The sequence below is a fragment of the Pleurodeles waltl genome, chromosome 9 (genome assembly GCF_031143425.1).
Source record: "Pleurodeles waltl isolate 20211129_DDA chromosome 9, aPleWal1.hap1.20221129, whole genome shotgun sequence".
NCBI lineage: Eukaryota > Metazoa > Chordata > Amphibia > Caudata > Salamandridae > Pleurodeles > Pleurodeles waltl.
The window spans coordinates 1,180,743,817-1,180,767,503 of NC_090448.1; the positions used below are offsets into that span (position 1 = coordinate 1,180,743,817).

Below are 23,687 nucleotides of genomic sequence, written 5' to 3' on the forward strand. Positions count from 1 at the left end.
AAGCTGGCGACCTAATCTTTTATTATTATTTAATTTCCTAAGCAGTCGCGGACCCCCTGATGAGGCTTTGTGGACCACCAGGTGTCCCCGACCCACAAGTTGGGAACCACTGCTTTAGACCACTAGGTCCGGAGTGTTATTTCTTGCCCGACTCGGTAAGTTTATATGGAAGTGCGTTGGAGGTACTATCGCTATTAAGTTTCCCCGTCTGGTATCCATATTCGTAGCGGAGAACAGCTTTATTGTATTTACCCTGCCCTAGTGCGTCCTACTATATGGCTCCTGGCGACACTCACTCTATCCTGTGAGTGGACAACGTCTAGTGCGAAATGCACAAATTATGGATTTTCTGACAAGTGTCATACAGGTTAGTTATGGTTTTGGTTTATGGTTTTTCTGTTTCAAACAGCTGGGTTTCATTAGTTAACACTTTCGTCTTGCTATTTAGGTAAAGCTTGTATAGAAGAACATCATTTGTTTTCCATATTTTAGAACTGATTGTCCTGTCTGGTTCATCTTATAAAGGGGGTAAGCTGCTTTCCTTGTTTTTCATTTGTGGCAAATTGATCTCTTTGACATGGACTAGCAATTGTTTCACTGTTGGTTGTTCTTTATATATTTTGTTTGTTTTTGGCCAGGTACAGTACAAGGTCCCCTTGTAACTAAAATGTTATCTTTTTGGCACCCTGGTTCGTGCACTTGATGTTGGTGTTCAGCTTTTCATTAAGTAGGTCAGTGCACTCTTTTTTGCCTTTACCAATTATCTTCTCTTATGTTTGTCTGATTTTTAAAGGGTTGTAAAATATATTTTTTCTTCTAGGTGTCCCCTCAGTAGTTTTGTCCTGATGAGACCCCATATTGGTTAGAGGGTCGAAAGGTCATCGACTAGGCCTCCATGAACCGAACAAAGTTGCCTTTATTGATCACAGCATATGAAAGGACTTTACTTGAGTATTGTTTGGTGTTCTGTTGGAAACCTTGTTTGATTTGTACCTTAATTAGATATATATGTTTTAATACATGCTTTAGGTTTCTTTTCAGTGGGGCCATGTTTAGGAGGGTGGCCTGGCATATAGTGGGTACCTTGTGGTACTTACACCTTGTGCCAGGTCCAGTTATCCCTTATTGGTAGAATAGAGGTGTTTCTAGCAGCTCAGGCTCATAGAGGTAGCTATGGCAAAGCAGCTTAGGCTGAACTAAGAGACACGCAAAGCTCCTACTATACCACTTATATCATATAGCACAATATCATAAGAAAACACAATACTCTGTTACTAAAAATAAAGGTACTTTATTTTAGTGTCAATATGTCAAAAGTATCTCAGAGGATACCCTCACTTAGGAGGTAAGTAATATACACAAATTATATGTACACAAACCCAAAACAGGTAAGTAACAGTAAGAAAAGTAGTGCAAACAATGTAGAATCACAATAGGATGCAATAGGTCTAGGAGCAACACAAGCCATATACTCCAAAAGTGGAATGCGAATAACGAATGGACCCCAGACCTATGGGAGATTGTAGAGGGTCGCTGGGACTGTTTGAAAACACTAAGGTTGTCCAAGATATCCCACCCCAAGACCCTGAAAAGTAGGAGTAAAGTTATCCTACTACCCCAGAAAGACAGAATGGTCGTGATAGGGGATTCTGCAAGAACCACAAGCACCAGCAAAACACTGAAGACGGATTCCTGGACCTGAGGACCTGTAAAGGAAGGGGACAGAGTCCAAGAGTCGCGATAGTGTCCAGGGTGGGCAGAAGCCCACTAAACCCCAGATGAAGGTTCAAAAGGGCTGCCTCCGGGTGGAAGAAGCCGAAGACCCTGCAACACCGAAAAGAGCTAGGAACTTCTCCTTTGGATGGAAGATGTCCCACGACGTGCTGGATGTTGCAGAAGTGTTTCCACGCAGAAATACTGCAGACAAGCCTTGCTAGCTGCAAGAGTCGCGGTTGAGGATTTTGGGTGCTGCTGGGGACCAGGAAGGACCAGGAAGGACCAGGATGTCGCCCCTTGGAGGAGGAGACAGTGGGGATGCTCAGCAACTCAGAGAACCCCAGCAGAAGCAGGCAGCACCCGCAGAAGTACCGGAACAGGCACTTAGAAGATCTGAGGACTTAGAGTCACAAAGGAGGGTCCCACAACGTCGGATTTCAACTCAGCGAGTTGGGCAATGCAGGGCGGAGTGCTGGGGACCCAGGCTAGGCTGTGCACAAAGGAATCCTTGGAAAAAAGCACAGAAGCCAGAGCAGCTGCAGATCACGCAGTACACAGGATTACTGTCTGGAGTGGGGAGGCAAGGACTTACCTCCACCAAATTTGGACAGAAGAGCCACTGGACTGCGGGAGACTCTTTGATCCAGCTCCAGTGTTCCAGGGACCAAGCTCGTCAGGATGAGAGGGGACCCATAGGACCGGTGATGCAGTCTTTTGTTGCCTGCGTTGGCAGGAGTAAGATTCCGTCGACCCATGGGAGATTTCTTCTTGGCTTCCAGTGCAGGGTGAAGGCAGACAGCCCTCAGAGCATGCACCACCAGGAAACAGTTGAGAAAGCCAGAAGGATGAGGCGCTACAATGTTGCTGGTAGTCTTCTTGCTACTTTGTTGCAGTTTTGCAGGCATCCTGGAGCAGTCAGCGGTCGATCCTTGGCAGAAGTCGAAGAGGGAAGTGCAGAGGAACTCTGGTGAGCTTTTGCATTCGTTATCGGAGGAACAGCCCAGAGGAGAGACCCTAAATAGCCAGAAAAGGAGGTTTGGCTACTAAGAAAGGAGGCTTGGCTACAGAAGGAGGTAAGCACCTATCAGGAGGGGTCTCTGACGTCACCTGCTGGCACTGGCCACTCAAAGCAGTCCATTGTGCCCCAACAACTCTGAATCCAAGATGGCAGAGGTCTGGGACACACTGGAGGAGCTCTGGGCACCTCCCCTGGGAGGTACTGGTCAGGGGAGTGGTCACTCCCCTTTCCTTTGTCCAGTTTCACGCCAGAGCAGGGCTGGGGGATCCCTGAACCGGTGTAGACTGGCTTATGCAGAGATGGGCACCATCTGTGCCCATGAAAGCATTTCCAGAGGCTGGGGGAGGCTACTCCTCCCCAGCCCTTCACACTTATTTCCAAAGGGAGAGGGTATAAAACCCTTTCTCAGAGGAAATCCTTTGTTCTGCCTTCCTGGGACTCGGCTGCCCAGACCCGGGGGGGGGGTCAGAAACCTGTCTGAGGGTTTGGCAGCAGTTGCAGTGAAGACCCCGGAAAGACAGTTTGGCAGTACCTGGGTTCCGTGCTAGAGACCCGGGGATGCATGGAATTGGTATTGGGGTGACAATTCCATGAACCTAGACATGTTACATGGCCATGTTCGGAGTTACCATTGTGACACTACATATAGGTAGTGACCTATATGTAGTGCACGCGTGTAATGGTGTCCCCGCACTCACAAAGTCCGGGGAATTTGCCCTGAACAATGTGGGGGCACCTTGGCTAGTGCCAGGGTGCCCACACACTAAGTAACTTGGCACCTAACCTTCACCAAGTGAGGGTTAGATATATAGGTGATTTATAAGTTACTTATGTCCAGTGAAAATGGCTGTGAAATAACGTGGACGTTATTTCACTCAGGCTGCAGTGGCAGTCCTCTGTAAGAATTGTCTGAGCTCCCTATGGGTGGCAAAAGAATTGCTGCAGCCCATAGGGATCTCCTGGAACCCCAATACCCTGGGTACCTAGGTACCATATACAAGGGAATTATAAGGGTGGTCCAGTGAGAATTGGTGAAGATGGTCACTAGCCTGCAGTGGCAGTTGTGAAAGCAGAGAGAGCATAAACACTGAGGTTCTGGTTAGCAGAGCCTCAGTGATATAGTTAGGCACCACACAGGGAACACATACAGGGCACAACCTATGAACACTGGGGTCCTGCCTAGCAGGATCCCAGTGATACATGGGCAAAACAAACATACATACAGTGAAAATGGGAGTAACATGCCAGGCAAGATGGTACTTTCCTACACTGTGTATATTTTATAATTTATTTTTTGCACAAATAGATGTGTTTTTGGGATGATGGGTAAATAATTTTTGTATGTGCCTTGCACAAATAGATATATTTAAGATCCTAACAGTACGTTTGAGTGTTACCTTTTCGTCCATACGCCCTGCTGTGCCAACTAATGCTGTTGTGCTGGTTTCATTGAAAATTAATGGGTATTTAAGAATGAGAACCACTGTTGGTTTAAGTATAGCAGGGATGTGGAATTCCTATCGCCTGTTTGGGGTCAAGGGCAACAAGTTTTTATGTTTACTTTGTCCTTGGGACAAGTAGGCCCAACCCTCTGCAGCACAATCCCTTTGGCTGCCTGTTTACAGAGAGTGGAACTCTCTGCAGTTGAGGTAATGTGTTTCCAAAAGATAATGCTGTTCGAACTTGTATTTATGGTTCATTATTTGAAATCCTTCATTATTAGGGTGAGTGCTGTAAATAAATGTTTTAAGGTCACACTTCACTACTGATGTTGGTTCCAGTACAAAAAAAAAAACGTGTATACAGGTTTGAAAAGTTTAGGCTATGAGGCTAAGTATAATGCTCCCAGAATGCTCTCTGATTAGATGCAAATGAAGTGTCATTTAGTAAAATGTGTTGGTGCATGCTAGTATTTCCCAAAAATATTTCTAATGGAAAATCAGTGTAACCATTTTCAACACGATTATGGCAAGCATGAAAATAAACAAACACTGACAAAGCCAACTGATCTGACATATTTTTATAAGTCTTTTAGTTTCATCAATGCATGTCTTGTTTTGACATGGCTTTTGTAACACTTTATTGTTGTGGGAGCTATCAGGCCCTCAACACTGTAACAAACACTGGCAAAAAAAAAACGTTTTTGAACTCTAAAAGCACACGTTGCCACCAGTGGCATAACAAAGGGCCGCAGCCACCCTCCTGGGGGCCCCTTCAGCACAGCACCTGGCCTGAGTGAGTCTGGAGAGGGGGCTCCTCCATGTTCTTTGCAAAGGGGCACCCTCCAGTTTCGTTACGTCAATGATTGCCACTGTAGTTCCTGACACTGAACAAAACTACTTTATGTGCCAATATGCTCCTTGTGGAAGAGCAGAATGCGATCGCTCACAGTAAAGCCAGCCGAAAGAGAGAGAAATAGAAGTTTAATAAAAACAAAATGTTTTGTTAACACCAGACCTAATTAGGAACCAAGACCCACATGTAGGTAGCTTTTTGCACATTGCGATGCACAAACCCAGTTTTGCCATTCAGTAACCTGGTTACCGAATCGCAAAACGGGTTTGCAACTCGCAATTAGGAAGGGGTGTTCCCTTCCTAATTGCGACTCGCAGTGCAATGTAGGATTGTTTTGTGACCGCGAACGCGGGCGCAAACCAGTCGCAGTTTTCACCCATTGTGAATGTCACTGTAAACATTTTTTCAGAGCAGTCAGTGGTCCTGCGGAACACTGCCTGCTCTGAAAAAATGAAACGAAAGCGTTTCATTTTTCGTTTTTGTAATGCATCTCATTTTCCTTTAAGGAAAACGGACTGCATTACAAAAAAAAAAAAAAAACAGCTTTATTAAAAAGCAGTCACAGACATGGTGGTCTGCTGTCTCCAGCAGGCCACCATCCCTGTGAGGGCCGCCATTCGCAAGGGGGTCGCAAATTGCGACCCACCTCATGATTATTCATGAGGTGGGCATTTGCGAAGCCCTTGCGAATCACAGATGGTGCCATCCTACATTCGGATTTGCGACTCGTAAATTGCGAGTCTCTCTGACTCGTAATTTGCGGGTCGCAAATCTGAACCTACTGACATGTGGCCCCAAATTCTTAAAGAAAGTCACAAAAGTGCACCCATGGTATATGTCGTACCCCTATAAAATATTTGTGAACTGTATTTTAGCATGGGTAAATACGATGTGTAGATTTGCTCATGTGAAAATCTATTGAGCATTTGCAAGTTCATTTTCCCTCCAGCCACTTTCTTCCCAACCCTGGAAGAAGTTCTGATTCTGCCATTGTCAGGAGTAAATGTCCAACCTTTCTTATTATGGGAAAATATTAGAGAGAAGCTGGTGAAAATCTTTAAAACATGCAGGTTAGTAGGTTTGCAGACTCCAAGGCATTTCAGCCCTGGAACTATTGCTTACTGCTTCCTCCAGCCCCAGTATGCAGATCTGCAGAAAGGTGGAAAAATAAGGAAATTGCTACAGTAGGGATTGAAACTGCAAGTATTCAAGCCCTACTAAGGTAGTAGCCCTGGCATAATCAGAGAGGCTATTATCAGAGCTCTTACATAATGAGATTGCTGCCATATTTGTCGCCACGCTACATGGCACCAAAGGGACAAGTAGATCTTTTTACAGGACAAGTAGATTTGAGAAGCAACCTGTCCCCTGGACAAGTAGATATTTTAATAAATTCCACACCCCTGGTATAGTGTATATCCCAAGTTCTTATATGTTAAAGCTGTCTTTGTTCATATGTGCTTATTAAACATTAAAACACACCTGGTGCCACACTGTTAAACTGTGCACTGTACCACATGTACCACATACATGTACTAATTACTGTCCCACTCACTGCGCCAAGCACTGTGGCACACGTTTCGCTAAACATTAAAACAGAGCCACTACCACACTTGTGTACCATGAACTGTTCGACATATGCCGAACCAAACTCCATACTATGGATTCGACCAAATATCGAGTCACTCCCACTTTACCTTTTATATCATACTTTGTGTTGGCAACAGGACAGGGAAAACAAGTGTATTTCATATGATTATTAAAAACAATTATAGTGTGGTTAAAATAATATTTTCTTTCTGAGAGATGGATTGTCAGTGATTAATAAATGTGGTTTTGGTATGTTTTTTACATTGAAAATGGTCACTTGAACTTGTGTTGAAGAGGCGAAGTGAACCTATACTGCAGGGGTTCCCTAGGAAAAAATGAAAAGTTCTGTGTATTACGAGAGGGAGACATACTCCCCCACCGTATGGGCATGATAGCATAAATTCATAATCAGTCAAAACTAACTCTCTTCCTTCTGTCACAGTCAGGGCAAAATGCTTTTTGTGATTTGGTGTAAAACCATTGAGCAGTTTTTGTGAAATTAAGGCACAAAAATATTTGTATTTCTGGACGGTTGGATTTAAGGGACTTGCGAGACTCCTTCAACCCTAATTTTAATTAAAAAATAGAGAATTCTGATTGGCCTAAGGGGCTTTTATACACTTGCGACAACTTGCTCCCGTAGTAGCAAAGCTCCGATTAGCTGCCAGTAACATGCTGGTACCCATTACAGGGTTCTGACAAATAGTCGTCAGTCCTGCAGTTTATTTAAAAAAAACATATAAGCAGGCAGGGTGGGCATACTCCAAAAATTAAAACACTCAGGTTTTATTTTTGTGATTCCCAGCACAAAAAAAGTAAATGATGGCCTGCCATTTTATGAGTTAATATGCAGGGAGGGGGTGTAAGTGGTATCCCCCTCTTAAAGACCATTTTGGGCCCAGGGAACACATCCCCGGAGGTCAACTTTAAAAAAAAAAAAAAAAAAAAAAAAAAAAAGGGGAGGGAGGGCCTTTTAAAGGCTCAGGGAATCCCATCCCCTGGGCCCTGCTATATCTATATCTATTAAGGGTAGGGGTTGTGTGGCTCCCATCCCCGAGCCTTTCGCGCCCCCGTGAAGCATTTGTGTGTGTGTGTGTGTGTATATTCACTGTCCAGTAGAAGGCGTTTTGCCGAAACGCGTTGACAGACATCTCATTCGGGACTCTGAATTACCTATATAAGCTAAATAAATAAATTCATTAACTAAATACGAGCGCTTTGGACTCAATTGACTTCGATACTTGGGAGATACGTGATGGGATCGGTGCAGCTGTTGAAGAAATAATATATATATATATATATATATATATATATATATATATATATAATATGTATTATATGTATATGTATCCTAGTGGCATTCACCACTAGGTATTTATAGTTTGGATCTAGTTTCTATGTGAAAAGCATTTTTATCTTGCCTATATCTGTGGCGCAGCTTGATGAATCTTCATGAAACTTTACCGAAAAATTTGCCAGCCACATCAGCTGCAGTCTGGAAAGTTTTGGGGTGATCTGTCCAGGGAGGGCCGAGAAAGAGGGGGCTCCCAAAACACGTTTTCCACATTCATTTTTCCATAGGGATTTTGAAGAGCGATATCACCGAAGCTACTGCACGGAATTACACCAAATTTGACAGAATGGTAGTTCCTGGTCCAGAAAGCGACCTTTTTTGTTTGGGTGTAATTCCGTTAAGACGTTTTAGAGAAATTAAAGAAAATCCAAATTTATATATATAGGGACATGAAGGTGCGTGACTCCTCCCGATCTCGTGCTGAGATCTAATTGTCTGATAACACTTCAACAACAGAATCCGTTTAAGTGTTGTCAGCCGTCCTGGGACTCTGCTTCAGCTTAATCCCAGAAAAAAATAATACAAAATACAAAAGGGGCCAGGGTACAAACACCCTGACCCGTTAGCTCTGGTTCCGGGGTCCCAAAGGAACTCCCCAGGGCTAAAAGGCATTAAAAAAAAATAATAATAATTACAGCAAATTCACGACAGGGTCGCGAATCTGCTGTAAAAATAAAAAAAACAAGCGCGGGCTCCCATACTTGTTTTTAACTAAGCCCCAGGGTGGGCCAAGTACTGGGGGCATTTATTTACAAATGCAGGGGGCCTCCTGGCCCCGTCCCGCTGCCCTGGGGACTGCCACCTTCTCAGGGTTTATAATTTGTATGCTGGGGGCTGCGTGCCCCTCCAGTACCCTTGGGACCACCACCTCCTCAGAGCTGTTTTATAATTTGCGGGGGTGCCTGGCCCCCTCCTGCTGCCCCAGAGACCACCACCTCCCTGAGGCGTTCCTGTAATAACATGCAGGGGGTTGCGGGCACTCCCGCTGCCCTGGGGAACACCACGCCCCAGGGCATTGATAAATATGCTGCGAGGCCGTGTGCCTGTACCAGTAAAGCAGGTCCCACTGTCAAAATCCGAAACTTTCACCTCTGTCCCGTGCACATGTGCAGGGGACAGAGATGAAATGCTTCAGCAAGCAGGGAGCTACTGTTGAAGCAGCTCCGTGCTTGCTGAAGCAATGGCACTGCAATCAATCAATCAATCATTCACATTTATAAAGCGCGCTACTCACCCATAAAGGGTCTCCAGGTGCTGGGGGGGGGGAGGGGGTCAGTGCTCGAAGAGCCAGGTCTTGAGCTGCCTTCTGAAGGAGAGGTGTTCAGGTATGGCGCGAAGGTGGCTGGGCAGAGAGTTCCAGGTCTTCGCTGCCAGGAAAGAGAAGGATCTTCCTCCGGCGGTGGCTTTGTGGATGCGGGGTACAGCTGCCAGGGCCTGTCCGGCGGATCGTAGAGTGCGCGGAGGAGTGTAGAAGGAGACACGGTTGTTGATGAGTTTGGGTCCGAGGTTGTGAAGGGCTTTGTGTGCGTGGGTGAGGAGTCGGAAGGTGATCCTCTTGTTGACGGGGAGCCAATGGAGTTTTTTCAGGTGTCCTGAGATGTGGTGGTGGCGAGGGATGTCCAGGATGAGTCTTGCGGCAGCGTTCTGGATCCGTTGGAGTTTCCTCAGTAGCTTGGTGGTGATGCCCGCGTACAGGGTGTTCCCGTAGTCCAAGCGACTGGTGACGAGGGCGTGGGTGACGGTCTTCCTGGTGTCGGTGGGGATCCAGCGGAAGATCTTGCGGAGCATGCGTAGGGTGTTGAAGCATGCCGAGGTCACCGAGTTCACCTGTCTGGTCATGGTGAGGGATGAGTCCAGGATGAAGCCGAGGTTGCGCGCGTGGTCGGTGGGTTGGGGAGTGCTGCCTAGGGCAGGGGGCCACCAGGAGTCGTCCCATGCGGTGGGAGTGGGCCCGAGGATGAGGACCTCCGTCTTGTCGGCGTTTAGTTTCAGGCGGCTGTCTGTCATCCAGTTCGCCACTTCCTTCATTCCTTCATGTAATCTGGTCCTGGCTGAGGTGGGGTTGTTTGTGAGGGATAAGATGAGCTGGGTGTCGTCGGCGTATGATATTAGGTCGAGTCCGTGTTTGCGTGCGATGTTCGCCAGGGGGGTCATGTAGATGTTGAAGAGAGTGGGGCTGAGGGAGGATCCTTGAGGTACGCCGCAGATGATCTCCGTGGCTGTGGATCTGAAGGGGGGCAGGCGGACTCTCTGAGTCCTTCCGGAGAGGAAGGAGATGATCCATTCGAGGGCCTTGCCTCTGATGCCGGCGTTGCTGAGGCGTCGTATCAGGGTGCGGTGGCAGACCGTGTCGAAGGCTGCGGAGAGGTCCAGGAGTATGAGGGCCACGGTCTCACCCTTGTCGGTCAGGGCTCTGATGTCGTCCGTGGCTGCGATGAGGGCGGTTTCGGTGCTGTGGTTGGTCCTGAAACCGAACTGTGTGGGGTCGAGGGAGTCGTTGGTTTCCAGGGCGTTGGTGAGTTGAGTGTTGACAATTTTCTCAATCACTTTGGCGGGGAACGGCAGGAGAGAGATGGGCCGGAAGTTTTTGAGTTCGGTGGGGTCTGCTGTGGGTTTCTTTAAGAGGGCGTTGAGCTCTGCGTGTTTCCAGCTCTCCGGGAAGGTGGCGGTGGTGAGGGAGGCGTTGATGACATCTCGGAGGTGCGGTGCGATGATGTCATCGGCTTTGTTGTAGATGTGGTGCGGGCAGGGGTCCGATGGGGATCCGGAGTGGATCGAGTTCATGACGTGGGTAGTCTCCTCGGTGGTGGTTGGGCTCCAGGTGAGGATGGTGGTGATGTCGGTAGCGGGTTCCGGGGGGGGGGGGTTCGCGTCGGTGGTCGGGAAGCTGTTGTATATGTCGATGATCTTGTGGTGGAAGAAGGTCGCGAGGGAGTCGCAGAGGTCCTGTGATGGAGGGATGGAGTTGTTCTCTGCGTCCGGGTTGGAGAGCTCTTTGACGATGCCAAATAGTTCCTTACTGTTGTGGGCGTTGTTGTCACGTCTGTTCCGGTAGGCTGTTTTTCGTGCGGCGCGGAGGTGTTGGTGGTGTTGGCGGGTGGCGTCCTTGAGAGCTGACATGTTCTCTTCGGTCTGGTTGAGGCGCCACGTCTTCTCGCAGGCGCGGCATTCTTTCTTGGAGTCCTTGAGGTCGGGGGTGAACCAGGAGTTTTTCTTGTGGTTGTTGGTGCTGGCTTGAGTTTTCAGGGGGGCCAGGAGGTTGGCGCAGTCGGAGATCCAGTTGGTGAGGTTGTTGGCGGCTTCGTTTGGGTCGGTGGTGCTGGTGGGTCGGTTCTGGGAGAGGGTTGATGCGAGCTGATCCGTGGTGATACGATTCCAGTGTCTTCTTGGTGGTTGCTGGGTGTGGTGGTGCACAGTGGTCTTCTTGAAGATGAAGTGGACGCAGCTGTGGTCCGACCAGGTGAGTTCGGTGGTGTGGCTGAAGGTGATGTGTTTGCTGGAGGAGAAGATGGGGTCGAGCGTGTGTCCGGCGTAGTGGGTGGGGGTGTTGACTAGCTGATTCACATCTGTTCCGGTCACGTGACTGCTGCAAGGGAAGCATTAAGAATTCCCCCGCCGTGCCAGATAGATAATAAAGGGCTTTTTTATTAAAAAATAATAATAATTAAATTATAAATAAATCAGTAGGTAACCATGAGGGAGCCCTTGAGGGCTCCCTCACAGTCCCAGACAGCCCATAAAAGGCTGAAAAAAATAGTAAAGAAAATAAAAAGCAATAGCTCAGTGAGAAGGTCGCTAGACCTTCACACTTAGCAGTCAGGGTTCGAGTCCAACAAGTTGGCTTCGGCTGTGCTTGGCGATGTTTAGATTAACGTATAGTAATGAAAATTACTATACGTCACAAAACCATAGAAATTCACTGAAAAAAAACTAAGGTTTCATGGACGTTATAGCGAGGCTCACATTTTAAACGTACAAAACCATAGAAATTCACCAGTTATAGTTAGTTACCTCAAGTAACTATAATTTGTGCCCAAAGGTAACTATGACTAGTGCCCTCACCATGCACTGCTAATTACCCCACAAATTACGGCATTCATGACATCTTTGATAACTTCATTGATAATAGCAATATAATATTTGCAGTAACATTTTTTACGAAAGAACTGTGCATGGCGAGGGCGCGATTTATAGTTATTGTTAGAGGGAAATCTGTTAATAAAATAAGACAGATCAATTTGACACAATAATCTAGGTTTAATCGATTTTCAGCTGGGAACAACAGGCAGTCTTAACATAAAGGCCATGACTGAAGTTCAAAGTTCTAGTTCACAAGCAGTGGTATTTATACTGTAAAAACCACAAAAAAACTATGCTGACAAGTTCAGCATTTACGTAAGCAAGAACAAGCAGTACAGATAAGATAATAGGGGAGAGGGACCTCTTGACAAGAGCACATGCACGATTACTGGTCACCTCATGGGTGGGTAAGTAACATTAATGTCATTCTGCATCTCTATCTTTTCTGCACAACAAGGTATTATATTTTACATGATGCTCACGGTAGCCTTACCTTGTGCAAATCCTTATCTGACCCTTACACAGTTCCCCTCGCCAAGATATGAATGACTTGTTGTTTTTAGGACCCTTGTGCTAAGGCAGGATACACCCTTTTGTTCCACCCTGTTCGTGCTAAGTGAACATTTTGAAAGCAACAGTTGGTGCAGCTCCAAAGAAAAACTCTCATTCTAACGTGGCTTGGGCCTCTTGTGTGTTTCAGCACAGCTAACTTAACAATGCAGCATGTGTGTAAGTTTCCTAAGTAATAAGTGTCTGTTTGTCCAAAATATGACCTGCCTTTTCTATTGAGCCACAGTCTGTCTTTTTTTAGCATGTCATGTATTAAGCCTTTCACTACTTACATTAGTTTACAACCATCTAGCTTAAAATGCTTGGACTGGGATTTGGTAACTTATGTTTGTTTGGATGTGATGTGTTCCTATTCTTCCTACATCATTATCTTAGGGCACAAGTTATAGTTACTTGAGGTAACTCTAATTATAACGGGTGAATTTTTATGCTTTTGTACGTTTAAAATGTGAGCCTCACTATATCGTCCATGTTTTCTTTGTTTTTTTTCAATGAATTTCTATGCTTTTGTAACATATAAAAAAATGTGAGCCTAACTATAACGTTTTTTTAAGTGATTTAAAAAAAAATCTATTTCCTAACTATAACGTTCCTGTAACCTTTGTTTTTTTCAATGAAAATATATTATACACACACACTTGTATATAATTATATAAACACATGCATATATAAAGTAGGAGTTTCATTTACCTTATATATATATACTTAGCTTGCGTTGTAAAGCCATGTGTGGTAAACATATTGTGTAGTAAAGGTATTGCGTGGTAAAGGCATGCGTTGCAATATTGAACAACCACTTACAGAGACTTACAGTCCACCCATTCCTTATCACTGATTGGCTTTGTCACTCTCATTGACTTGCTTCTTACTCAATGGCTTTCCTTGTTCCAGATAATGAGTCTTGTGTTTGTCCCGCCACTGGAGCTCAGCCTCTTCACCAATTGTTTGATGGGTTGATTTGTACATTTCCACTTCTCACTTTTAGGGGACTTCTTATCTGGTTGCCAGCTCATTCCCTTGTTTGTTTCCACCAGAATGCCTGCCCCTGCGCTTGTGTTGCTCTCACGCTTGTGCTGCTCTTTCTTGTACACTCCCGCAGCCCGTGCCTTATGTTGCTCTCTTCCTAGTGTGCTTTTTACCCTGCCCCAGGCCGCTGTCTTCCTTGCACATTGCTTTTCACTTCCTCTCCCAACCCCCTTCTCTATTGCCCCCCCCAACCCTCAGTCATTGTTTAAAATGAATTTCCTGTTTTCGTGCTAACAAATTATTAATTCTTTTTATTTACCAATTCATTTGGCATCCATCTTGAATATGGAACTAAAAAAAAAACAAATCAAATGGAGCCTGTGTCATTCTGCTGGCATGCATGCATTTTGACGCATGCAGGGCACAGTTCATTGCACACATGCTCCCCCAGAGGGAGTGATGCGACTACCAGCAGCATTTGCATTATTGCACCTTTTCCCCCCAATACTTGCGAAAGGTGAGACGTATTGGCTTTGCCAGTGCTTGTTAGCATTTTTAATCTACTTTTACTGTCCCTGTTCCCCTTAATGCTTTGAGATAGATTGAGGGTGGCAGCTGACACTAAAGCAACCAACATAGCAAACTGACAAAAGGCGTCAGTGAGCTTAACACTTGCTGTGGTATCCGAGTGACCCTGCATGCCACACATTGGAATCCTGGAAGAGCCACCTCTGCCTTTCATGCTTCAGGAGTCCATAAAAGAGAATCATTAATTTGCTATTAGTAACACATATACTGTTTGTAGTGCTTGGAGACACCAGCACAACATTATTAAGCACTCCACAGAAACAATGTATTTTTAGTGTTGTTTTGATCATAGTCCTGCACGGTTTCTGCTGTTGCAAAGTGCAGAGGTCTCAACGACTTTGGTTTTAATGATAAAGATCTCCTTCGCTTCACGGATGAGAGGTGCAGGTGTTCCAAGTATCTGTGGGTGATACAGGCCCTATGATTGGCCATACCCCTCGTGCAGGCCGTGTTTCAGCCCAACAATACCCTGGCTTCAAGGGCTTGAGTTTGAATGCAAGTAATAATATCCAGTCTAAGAATATGTTAAAAGTTACACTCAGTGAATTACACTCTTCGGCCTAGAACTGTAACCTGTTTTTTTTTTATCTCAGTTGTTCCCTGATTTACAAATGCAATATAAAACCAGACCCTCTGATCTCTTCATTTTTGGAAATATGACATCTGCCTCTCTTTCTTTCTGTTTCAGTATTCCAGGAGAAAAATGGGAAGGCCGACTGACTGGCGTTCAGAACAGGTAGGAGCTCAAGCTTCTTCATTCCTTGCTTTACAAGGATAGCGCGCCAGGCGCCCCAGTCCAAGTGGCTTGTGACCTTCACAGAACATGGAACAACTGATGACACTGGAGTTCTTTGTGTTGGAAATGTAGGATGGATTGATTTTTGACCAAGGTGAAAGCTGCTCCTGGGTACATAAAAGAATCTTCAGTTACCAGAGGTGGCCCTGTGGGCAAACAAGGGTTTATGCCTATTTTAGCTCTCACGGTAATTTGTGGGACTGCAGATGTGCCCTCATTTGCCTCCATGGCTCCTCATGTAAAAGTGTGTGAGTGCAAAGTTACCATCTGTGCTGACGCAAGGGCTGATGACTCTAGGTCAACAAGGCAACACCTTCGCCCATTTCTATGTACTCCATAAATGAAGCAGGCACAAGAGCAACAAGCACTGACAGAGCCAATAGGTCTCACCTAAGCAAGGGGTATTACTTTGCCAGTGTGTTTTAACCATGTTGTAGACCAGCGTGGTTAATGTTCAGCATGGCTAAATGTTTGTGGTGTAAAGGAGAGAGGTGCAGAGTGGCATAGAGTGGAGTGTCGTAGAGTGCATGGAGTGGAGGGCCATAGAGTACAATGGAATGGAGTGTTGTAGAGTCCAGTGGAGTGGAGTGACATAGAGTGGCATAGCATAAATAGAAGTAAAGTGTCGTAGAGTGGAGTAAAATGCCATACAATGGAGTGGCATAGTGTAGAGTTGGGTGCCGTAGAGTGTCGTGGAGTGGAGTAGAGTGTCATAGAGCGGAGTGGCGTAGAATGACCTAGAGCAGTGGTTCCTAGCCTTTTGACTTCGGTGGGCCCCCACTTTATCATTACTGGAATCCAGGGGCCCCCACTGAATCATTATTGGAATCCAGGGGACCCCCTCCCCCCCCACTGAGTCATTACTGAAAGCTGCGGACCTTATCTTTTAATATTAATTAATTTTCTAATCAGTTGTTGGACCCCCTGAGGAGGCTTTGCGGACCCCTGGGAGTCCCCAGACCACAGGTTGGGAACCACTTGCCTAGAGTGAAGTAGCCTAGAATGGAGTGGAGAACACTGTCGTAGAGGGTTGTGGAGGAGTGGAATGTCGTGGAGTGAAGTGTTGTGGAGTAAAGTGTTGTAGAGTGGAGTAATGTAGAATGGAGTGGTGTAGACTGACGTAGAGGGTTGTGGAGGAGTGGAGTATCATAGCATAGAGTAGAGTGCCGTGGAGTGAAGTGTTGTGGAGTAAAGTGTAGTAGAGTGGAGTAACGTACAATGGAGTGGTGTAGACTGACGTAGAGGGTTGTGGAGGAGTGTAGTGCCGTAGAGTGTTGTATCATGGTGTTGAGTGTCGTAGAGAGGAGTGTCATAGAGTAGACTGTCGCGGAGTGTAGTAGAATGTGTTTAGAGTGGAGTGGCGTAGAGTGGCTTAAAGTGAAGTAGCGTGGAGTGTCGTAGAGTGGCATGGAGTGTCATAAAATGTTTTGTAGAGTGGAGGAGCATAGCATGGAGTAGAGTAGAATGGAGTGGAGTGTTGTAGAGTGTCATAGAATGGAGGAGAGTGTTATAGAGTGGAATGACATAGAGTGGGGGGGCGTAGAATGGAATAGCATAGACTGGAGTAAAGTGTTGTAGAGTGGAGTAAAATGTCATAGAGAGGAGCACCATAGAGTGGAGGGGCATAGAGTAGACTTCCGTGGAGTAGAGTGATGTTAGAGTGAAGTGGCAAAGAGTGGCCTGGGCAAAGTAGCATAGAGTGGATTGGTGTAGACTGGTGAAGAGGGTTGTGGAGGGGGTGTAGTACCATAGATTGTTTTATCATGAGTGGAGTGTCATAGAGTGGAATGGTGTGATCTAGAGTGAAATGGCCTAGAGTGGAGTGGCAAAAAATGTCTCGCCGTAAATTGGAGGTTTGTAGAGTGGAGTGTGGTGGAGTGTTGTAGAGTGTCATAGAGCAGAGTGGGGTAGAGTGGCCTAGAGTGAAGTAGCATACAATGAAGTGGTGTAGACTGGCATAGAGGGTTGTGGAGAGGCGTAGTGTTGTATCATGGAGTGGAGTCGAGTGTCAGAGTGGAATGGTGTGAAGTGGCGTAGAGTGGAGTGGCTTAAAATGTCAAACCGTAAATTGGAGGGGTGAAGAGTGGAGGGGCATAGAGTGCAGTGTTGCAGATTACAGAAAAGACAGAGAAAATGAACTACAGATTTGTTCGTATACACGGCTCTGCACCCAGTCATCTCTGAACTAGCAGATGGCCTCATCCATCAGACTTCAGACTCATTGCACACCTCTGGTGGAATATATCCCTGTTCTTGTTCGTGTTGCAAGTGGCATTTAATTTTATAGCATCTTATTAACCGATATCAGTGCTGCCTGCCCAACTGTATGTGCAGGTCAGACCCATGCTTTCATCAGCTGTCTGCACAGCTGTGTCGAACAAGAAGTAGGGAACCCCCTAACTTCTGTAGAACAGCCTAATTTACTTGTTGTGTGATGTGTACACAAGGCTGTATAAATGGCAGTGTGTCTCCTGCCTATGACTCAGTCGGAGTGTAAGCTAAGGTTCTTGACTGCCAGTGGGTGTGTAAGGTGAGGACGGTGACTGAGAGTGGGTGTGTCAGCTAATGCCAGTGACTGTCAGTGGGTGTGTAAGCTGAGGCTGGAGACTGTCAGTGGGTGGGTAAGCTAAGGCCTGTGACTTTCAGTGGATGTGTAACCTAAGGCTGGTGACGGTCAGTGGGTGTGTAAGCGAAGGCTGGTGACTGTCAGTGGGTGTGTAAGCTGAGGCTGGTGACTGTCAGTGGGTGTGTAAGCTGAGGCTGGTGACTGTCAGTGGGTGTGTAAGCTGAGGCTGGTGACTGTCAGTGGGTGTGTAAGCTGAGGCTGGTGACTGTCAGTGGGTGTGTAAGCTGAGGCTGGTGACTGTCAGTGGGTGTGTAAGCTGAGGCTGGTGACTGTCAGTGGGTGTGTAAGATAAGGCTGGTGACTGTCAGTGGGTGTGTAAGCTGAGGCTGGTGACCGTCAGTGGGTGTGTAAGCTGAGGCTGGTGACCGTCAGTGGGTGTGTAAGATAAGGCTGGTGACTATCGGTGGGTGTGTAAGCAAAGGCTGGTGACTGTCAGTGGGTGTGTAAGCTGAGGCTGGTGACTGTCAGTGGGTGTGTAAGCTGAGGCTGGTGACTGTCAGTGGGTGTGTAAGCTGAGGCTGATGACTGTCAGTGGGTGTGTAAGATAAGGCTGGTGACCGTCAGTGGGTGTGTAAGCTGAGGCTGGTGACTGTCAGTGGGTGTGTAAGCTGAGGCTGGTGACTGTCAGTGGGTGTGTAAGCTGAGGCTGGTGACCGTCAGTGGGTGTGTAAGATAAGGCTGGTGACCGTCAGTGGGTGTGTAAGATAAGGCTGGTGACTGTCAGTGGGTGTGTAAGCTGAGGCTGGTGACCGTCAGTGGGTGTGTAAGATAAGGCTGGTGACCATCAGTGGGTGTGTAAGCTGAGGCTGGTGACCGTCAGTGGGTGTGTAAGCTGAGGCTGGTGACCGTCAGTGGGTGTGTAAGCTGAGGCTGGTGACCGTCAGTGGGTGTGTAAGATAAGGCTGGTGACCATCAGTGGGTGTGTAAGCTGAGGCTGGTGACCGTCAGTGGGTGTGTAAGCTGAGGCTGGTGACCGTCAGTGGGTGTGTAAGCTGAGGCTAGTGACTGTCAGTGGGTGTGTAAGATAAGGGTGATGACCGTCAGTGGGTGTGTAAGATAAGGCTGGTGACCATCAGTGGGTGTGTAAGCTGAGGCTGGTGACTGTCAGTGGGTGTGTAAGCTGAGGCTGGTGACTGTCAGTGGGTGTGTAAGCTGAGGCTGGTGACTGTCAGTGGGTGTGTAAGATAAGGCTGGTGATCATCAGTGGGTGTGTAAGCTGAGGCTGATGACTGTCAGTGGGTGTGTAAGATAAGGCTGGTGACTGTCAGTGGGTGTGTAAGATAAGGCTGGTGACCGTCAGTGGGTGTGTAAGATAAGGCTGGTGACCGTCAGTGGGTGTGTAAGATAAGGCTGGTGACCATCAGTGGGTGTTTAAGCTGAGGCTGGTGACTGTCAGTGGGTGTGTAAGCAAAGGCTGGTGACCATCAGTGGGTGTTTAAGCTGAGGCTGGTGACTATCGGTGGGTGTGTAAGCAAAGGCTGGTGACCGTCAGTGGGTGTGTAAGCAAAGGCTGGTGACTGTCAGTGGGTGTGTAAGCTGAGGCTGGTGACCATCAGTGGGTGTGTAAGCTGAGGCTGGTGACCGTCAGTGGGTGTGTAAGCTGAGGCTGGTGACCGTCAGTGAGTGTGTAAGATAAGGCTGGTGACCATCAGTGGGTGTTTAAGCTGAGGCTGGTGACCGTCAGTGGGTGTGTAAGCTGAGGCTGGTGACCGTCAGTGGGTGTTTAAGCTGAGGCTGGTGACTGTCAGTGGGTGTGTAAGCAAAGGCTGGTGTCTGTCAGTGGGTGTGTAAGATAAGGCTGATGACCGTCAGTGGGTGTGTAAGCTGAGGCTGGTGACTATCGGTGGGTGTGTAAGCTGAGGATGGTGACCGTCAGTGGGTGTGTAAGATAAGGCTGGTGACCATCAGTGGGTGTGTAAGCTGAGGCTGGTGACTGTGAGTGGGTGTGTAAGCTGAGGCTGGTGTCTGTCAGTGGGTGTGTAAGCTGAGGCTGGTGACTGTCAGTGGGTGTGTAAGCAAAGGCTGGTGTCTGTTAGTTATCCTAGTGCGTACAGTGTTTGACATGGGTGAAAAGCTGCGTCTGCTATCTTCACACCCTAAGGGCCAGATGTATCAAAGGGTTTTACCCATTCTGTGTCTATGGGAAAATGCGTTGGTACATGTGGCCCCAAGTGAGCCATCTTTTGAAGATCTATTTCAGCAGTGGCTTTATACATTTAGAAATAACGTCAGAGTGCAGACTTGTCCTTATGGTTGTAAGTTTTCTTTCAGTGTCTTTCCGGGGTTTTCCCCTCTTTGTTTCTAAAGATTTTAATTCAATGTGAGTTGTCAGGTTTTCTGATGGTGATGCGTACTTCCGGAGTTTTTGAGTGGGCTATGGTTGTCATAGACAGAGGTTGGATTCCTGGCCTGTTACCTTGCGGTCAGGTGATGGTCCTTTTTATTTTAGGTCTCTGACTGCCTCCCACCTCCAGGAACGTTTTCTAATTACCTTTCTTTACAAGATGTCCAAGGACTTCTCATCACTCCTCGTGTTCTCCATTGCAGTGGTCAGTGCCGGTCCTGCAGCCGACAACTGGAGTCCATTCAGCTGAGCCTGGAGCAGCACAGGATCCTGAAAGAGGCAGTCTTGACCGAGGTGATTAAGGGAGAAGACACCTTCAGAAAAACCACCCCCCGGGTGAGTCAAGTCATCTTTTATGAAATAGAAAGCAGGTAGATTCAGTGGAAAAAGTAGTGCCTATCAAGAAAGGAAATATTTATATTGGAGAGATGCTTAAAATTAATCTTGTCTGAGAAAGCGAAGCGATGTTCATAACCAGTTAATGAGATTTCAGTCCTTTTTTGACCTAGTATTACTCCCCGACATGTTAATTTTGATTGTGCAGGAAAGTATTTTCGCTTAATCGAATCACATTTCTTTGGAAGATGTCTGTGGCTTGTGAAGTGTCCTGTGATTGTCCAGGAAGAAAATCTAAAATAGTGGTACCTTGCTTGCAAAAGAAGGGTAATTATTTCAGGTTTTAAAACCCCCAGTCTATTCTGTGATCACTAAGCAATGAACAAAACTATATGATGTGCTGCAAAGAGCGCGCTTTAGTTTTCATGCAAACTCCTCCCTCAACTACTTTGTTTCCACCTCATTCGGGCCAAGTTTGTTTCTTGAATATCTAATCTTGGTTTCACAAAAACATGTTTCTTCTACCTTGTAAAAGGAGGAAAAACTGAGATACTTTGCTTGGAAGAATGTATTTATGATTTCTTAGTGTTTAAATCACATCTTTGGTAGATAGACATTACTTGTCTTGTCTGGTGGAAGTAATTCCTGGGTATGGGTTAATTTGTCTGAAATCTCAATTTGTATTTTGATCCTACAGTCTCCAACATACATATTCTAGCTCATTGTTGGTTACTCATGTAGTCTTCTTAAAGTGTTCTCAGATTGTTTGGTTTCTTTTACTTGCACATTCCTTTACTGCTGCTTGGGTTCCGGGCCCCACACCCAAAGTCCAGACGATGCCTGCCACGGATGTGTGTTTTTGTGTCTCTTTGGACATCTTTGGAACCTTATGCCAGAACCTTCTCTGCTTCTCTCCAAGGGATGGTTTATTGCTGTCCAGACTTCACGCTTCCTGATTTTGCCTGGTAAACCATGCATGCAGGAGGGTATCTTTGATGTTACTGAGTGGGTGTTTCTGTTTTCTTTACTGCACAAGTGGAATGCTGGCCCTAGAGCTTGACTTGACCTCATTTGGATCGATGTATTTAAAGACCACATAAGGCTGAATCGATTGCTGATTTTGCACTGGAATCAGTTGGTCTTTGAGAAGTCTTTAAACAATCTTTTTAAAATTATTTGTTTTATTATTGTGTCTTCTGCAGTTGTTACTGCTACTTGTATTATCTGTTTTACTTACATCATTATTGGTTGCAACTGGGATTGTGAAAAGTGATTAATTTATTTTGGTCTGTGTAGAAAGTTCGCTCTGTATAAACTATTTCAATGTAAGAAATAGTGTGCACAGAGTCCAAGGGTTCCCCTTAGAGGTAAGATAGTGGCACAATTAGATAATTCTAATGTTCTATTTTGTGGTAGTGTGGTTGAGCAGTATGCTTATCAGAGGGTAGTGTTAAGCATGTGTTGTACACACACAGGCAATAAATGGGGAACACACACCCAAAGACTTACTCCAGGCCAATAGGTTTTTATATAGAAAAATATCTATCCTTAGTTTATTTTAAGAACCACAGGTCAAGATTTGAATTAAATACATTGAATGCAAGGTACTCCACACAGGTAAGTTAGGAACTTTGAGTTTAATCAATATCATATACAGTCTTTGTTAAAATGGCAATAAGCTATTTTAAAAGTGGACACTGCAAAAATTAACAGTTCCTGGGGAAGGTAAGTAAAGGTTAGATTGTGAGGTAAGTAAAACACTTACAAGTCTCAGTTCCTGGGCATAGGCAGCCCACCGTTGGGGGTTTAAGGCAACCTCAAAGTTACCATACCAGCAGCTCATGGCCGGTCAGGTGCAGAGGTCAAAGAGGTGCCCAAGATACATAGGCACCTATGGAGAACAGGGGTGCTGCAGTTCCAGTCTGCCAGCCGGTAAGTACCCTCGTCCTCGGGGGGCAGACCAGGGGGGTTTTGTAGAACACTGGGTGGGGACACAAGATGGCACACAAAACACACCCTCAGCGGCACAGGTGCGGCCGGGTGCAGTGTGCAAAGCAGGCTTCGGGTTTTAGATAGGAAACAATGGAGGGACCTGGGGGTCACTCTAGCGGTGCAGGCAGGCACGGGGGGGCTTCTCGGGCCAGCCACCACTTGGGCTTGGCAGAGGGTTGCCTGGGGGTCACTCCTGCACTGAGGTTTGGTTCCTTCAGGTCCTGGGGGCTGCAGGTGCAGTGCTTGGTCGAGGCGTCTGGTCCCTTGTTACAGGCATTTGCGGTCAGGGGGAGCCTCTGGATTCTCCCTGCAGGTGTCACTGTGGGGGTCCGGGGGGGTCGTCTTGGGCTACTCACAGGGCCGCAGTTGCCGGGGAGTCCTCCCTGTGGTGTTTGTTCTCTGGATCTCGAGCCGGGGGCGTTGGGTGCAGAGTGTGAAGTCTCACGCTTCCGGCGGGAACAGTGAGTTCTTTGGAAGTTGCTTTTTTGTTGAAAAGATGTAGCTGTTGTTGGGCAGAGCTGTTGCTCACGGGAGTTTCTTGGTCCTGGGGGTCAGGGCAGTCCCCTCTGGGTTCAGAGGTCGCTGGTCCCTGTTGTATGCGTCGCTGGTTGCAGGTTTTCGACTCTGGAAACAGGCCGGTAGGGCTGGGGCCAAAGCAGCTTCTAGGTCAGCAGTCCTTCTTTGCAGTTCAGGTTCCAGGAATCGGATTTCTGGGGTGCCCCTAAACACTAAATTTAGGGGTGTGTTTAGGTCAGGACGGCAGTAGCCAATGGCTACTGTCCTTGACGGTGGCTACACCCTCTTTGTGCCTCCTCCCTGAGGGGAGGCGGGCACATCCCTATTCCTATTGGGGGAATCTTCCAAAATCAAGATGGAGGATTTCTAAAGGCAAGGGTCACCTCAGCTCAGGGCACCTTAGGGGCTATCCTGACTGGTGGGTGACTCCTCCTTGTTTTCCTAATTATCTCCCCCAGCCTTGCCGCCAAAAGTGGGGGCAGTGGCCGGAGGGGCGGGCATCTCCACTATCTGGGATGCCCTGGGGCGCTGTAACAAAAGGGGTGAGCCTTTGAGGCTCACTGCCAGGTGTTACAGTTCCTGCAGGGGGAGGTGTGAAGCACCTCCACCCAGTGCAGGCTTTTGTTCCTGGCCACAGAGTGACAAAGGCACTCTCCCCATGTGGCCAGCAACCCGTCTGGTTGTGGCAGGCTGGCAGAAACTGGTCAGCCCCACACTAGAAGTCGGATTGGTATTCAGGGGGCATCTCTAAGATGCCCTCTGAGTGCATGTTACAATAAATTGCACACTGGTATCATTGTGCATTTATTGTGCTGAGAAGTTTGGTACCAAACTTCCCAGATTTCAGTGTAGCCATTATGGAACTGTGGAGTTCGTGTTTGACAAACTCCCAGACCATAT

At 46.9% G+C, this 23,687-nt stretch overlaps 1 protein-coding gene across 1 annotated transcript in view; it reads left to right on the forward strand.

Moving 5' to 3' along the window:
- PRORP (protein only RNase P catalytic subunit) overlaps positions 1 to 23,687 on the forward strand; it is a 164,841-nt gene that overhangs the window by 14,733 nt on the left and 126,421 nt on the right. The window contains exons 2-3 of the mRNA XM_069209115.1: positions 14,866 to 14,913; positions 20,147 to 20,279. Of these exons, the coding sequence (XP_069065216.1) occupies positions 14,866 to 14,913; positions 20,147 to 20,279 (181 nt within the window). The remainder of the gene's footprint in view (positions 1 to 14,865; positions 14,914 to 20,146; positions 20,280 to 23,687) is intronic.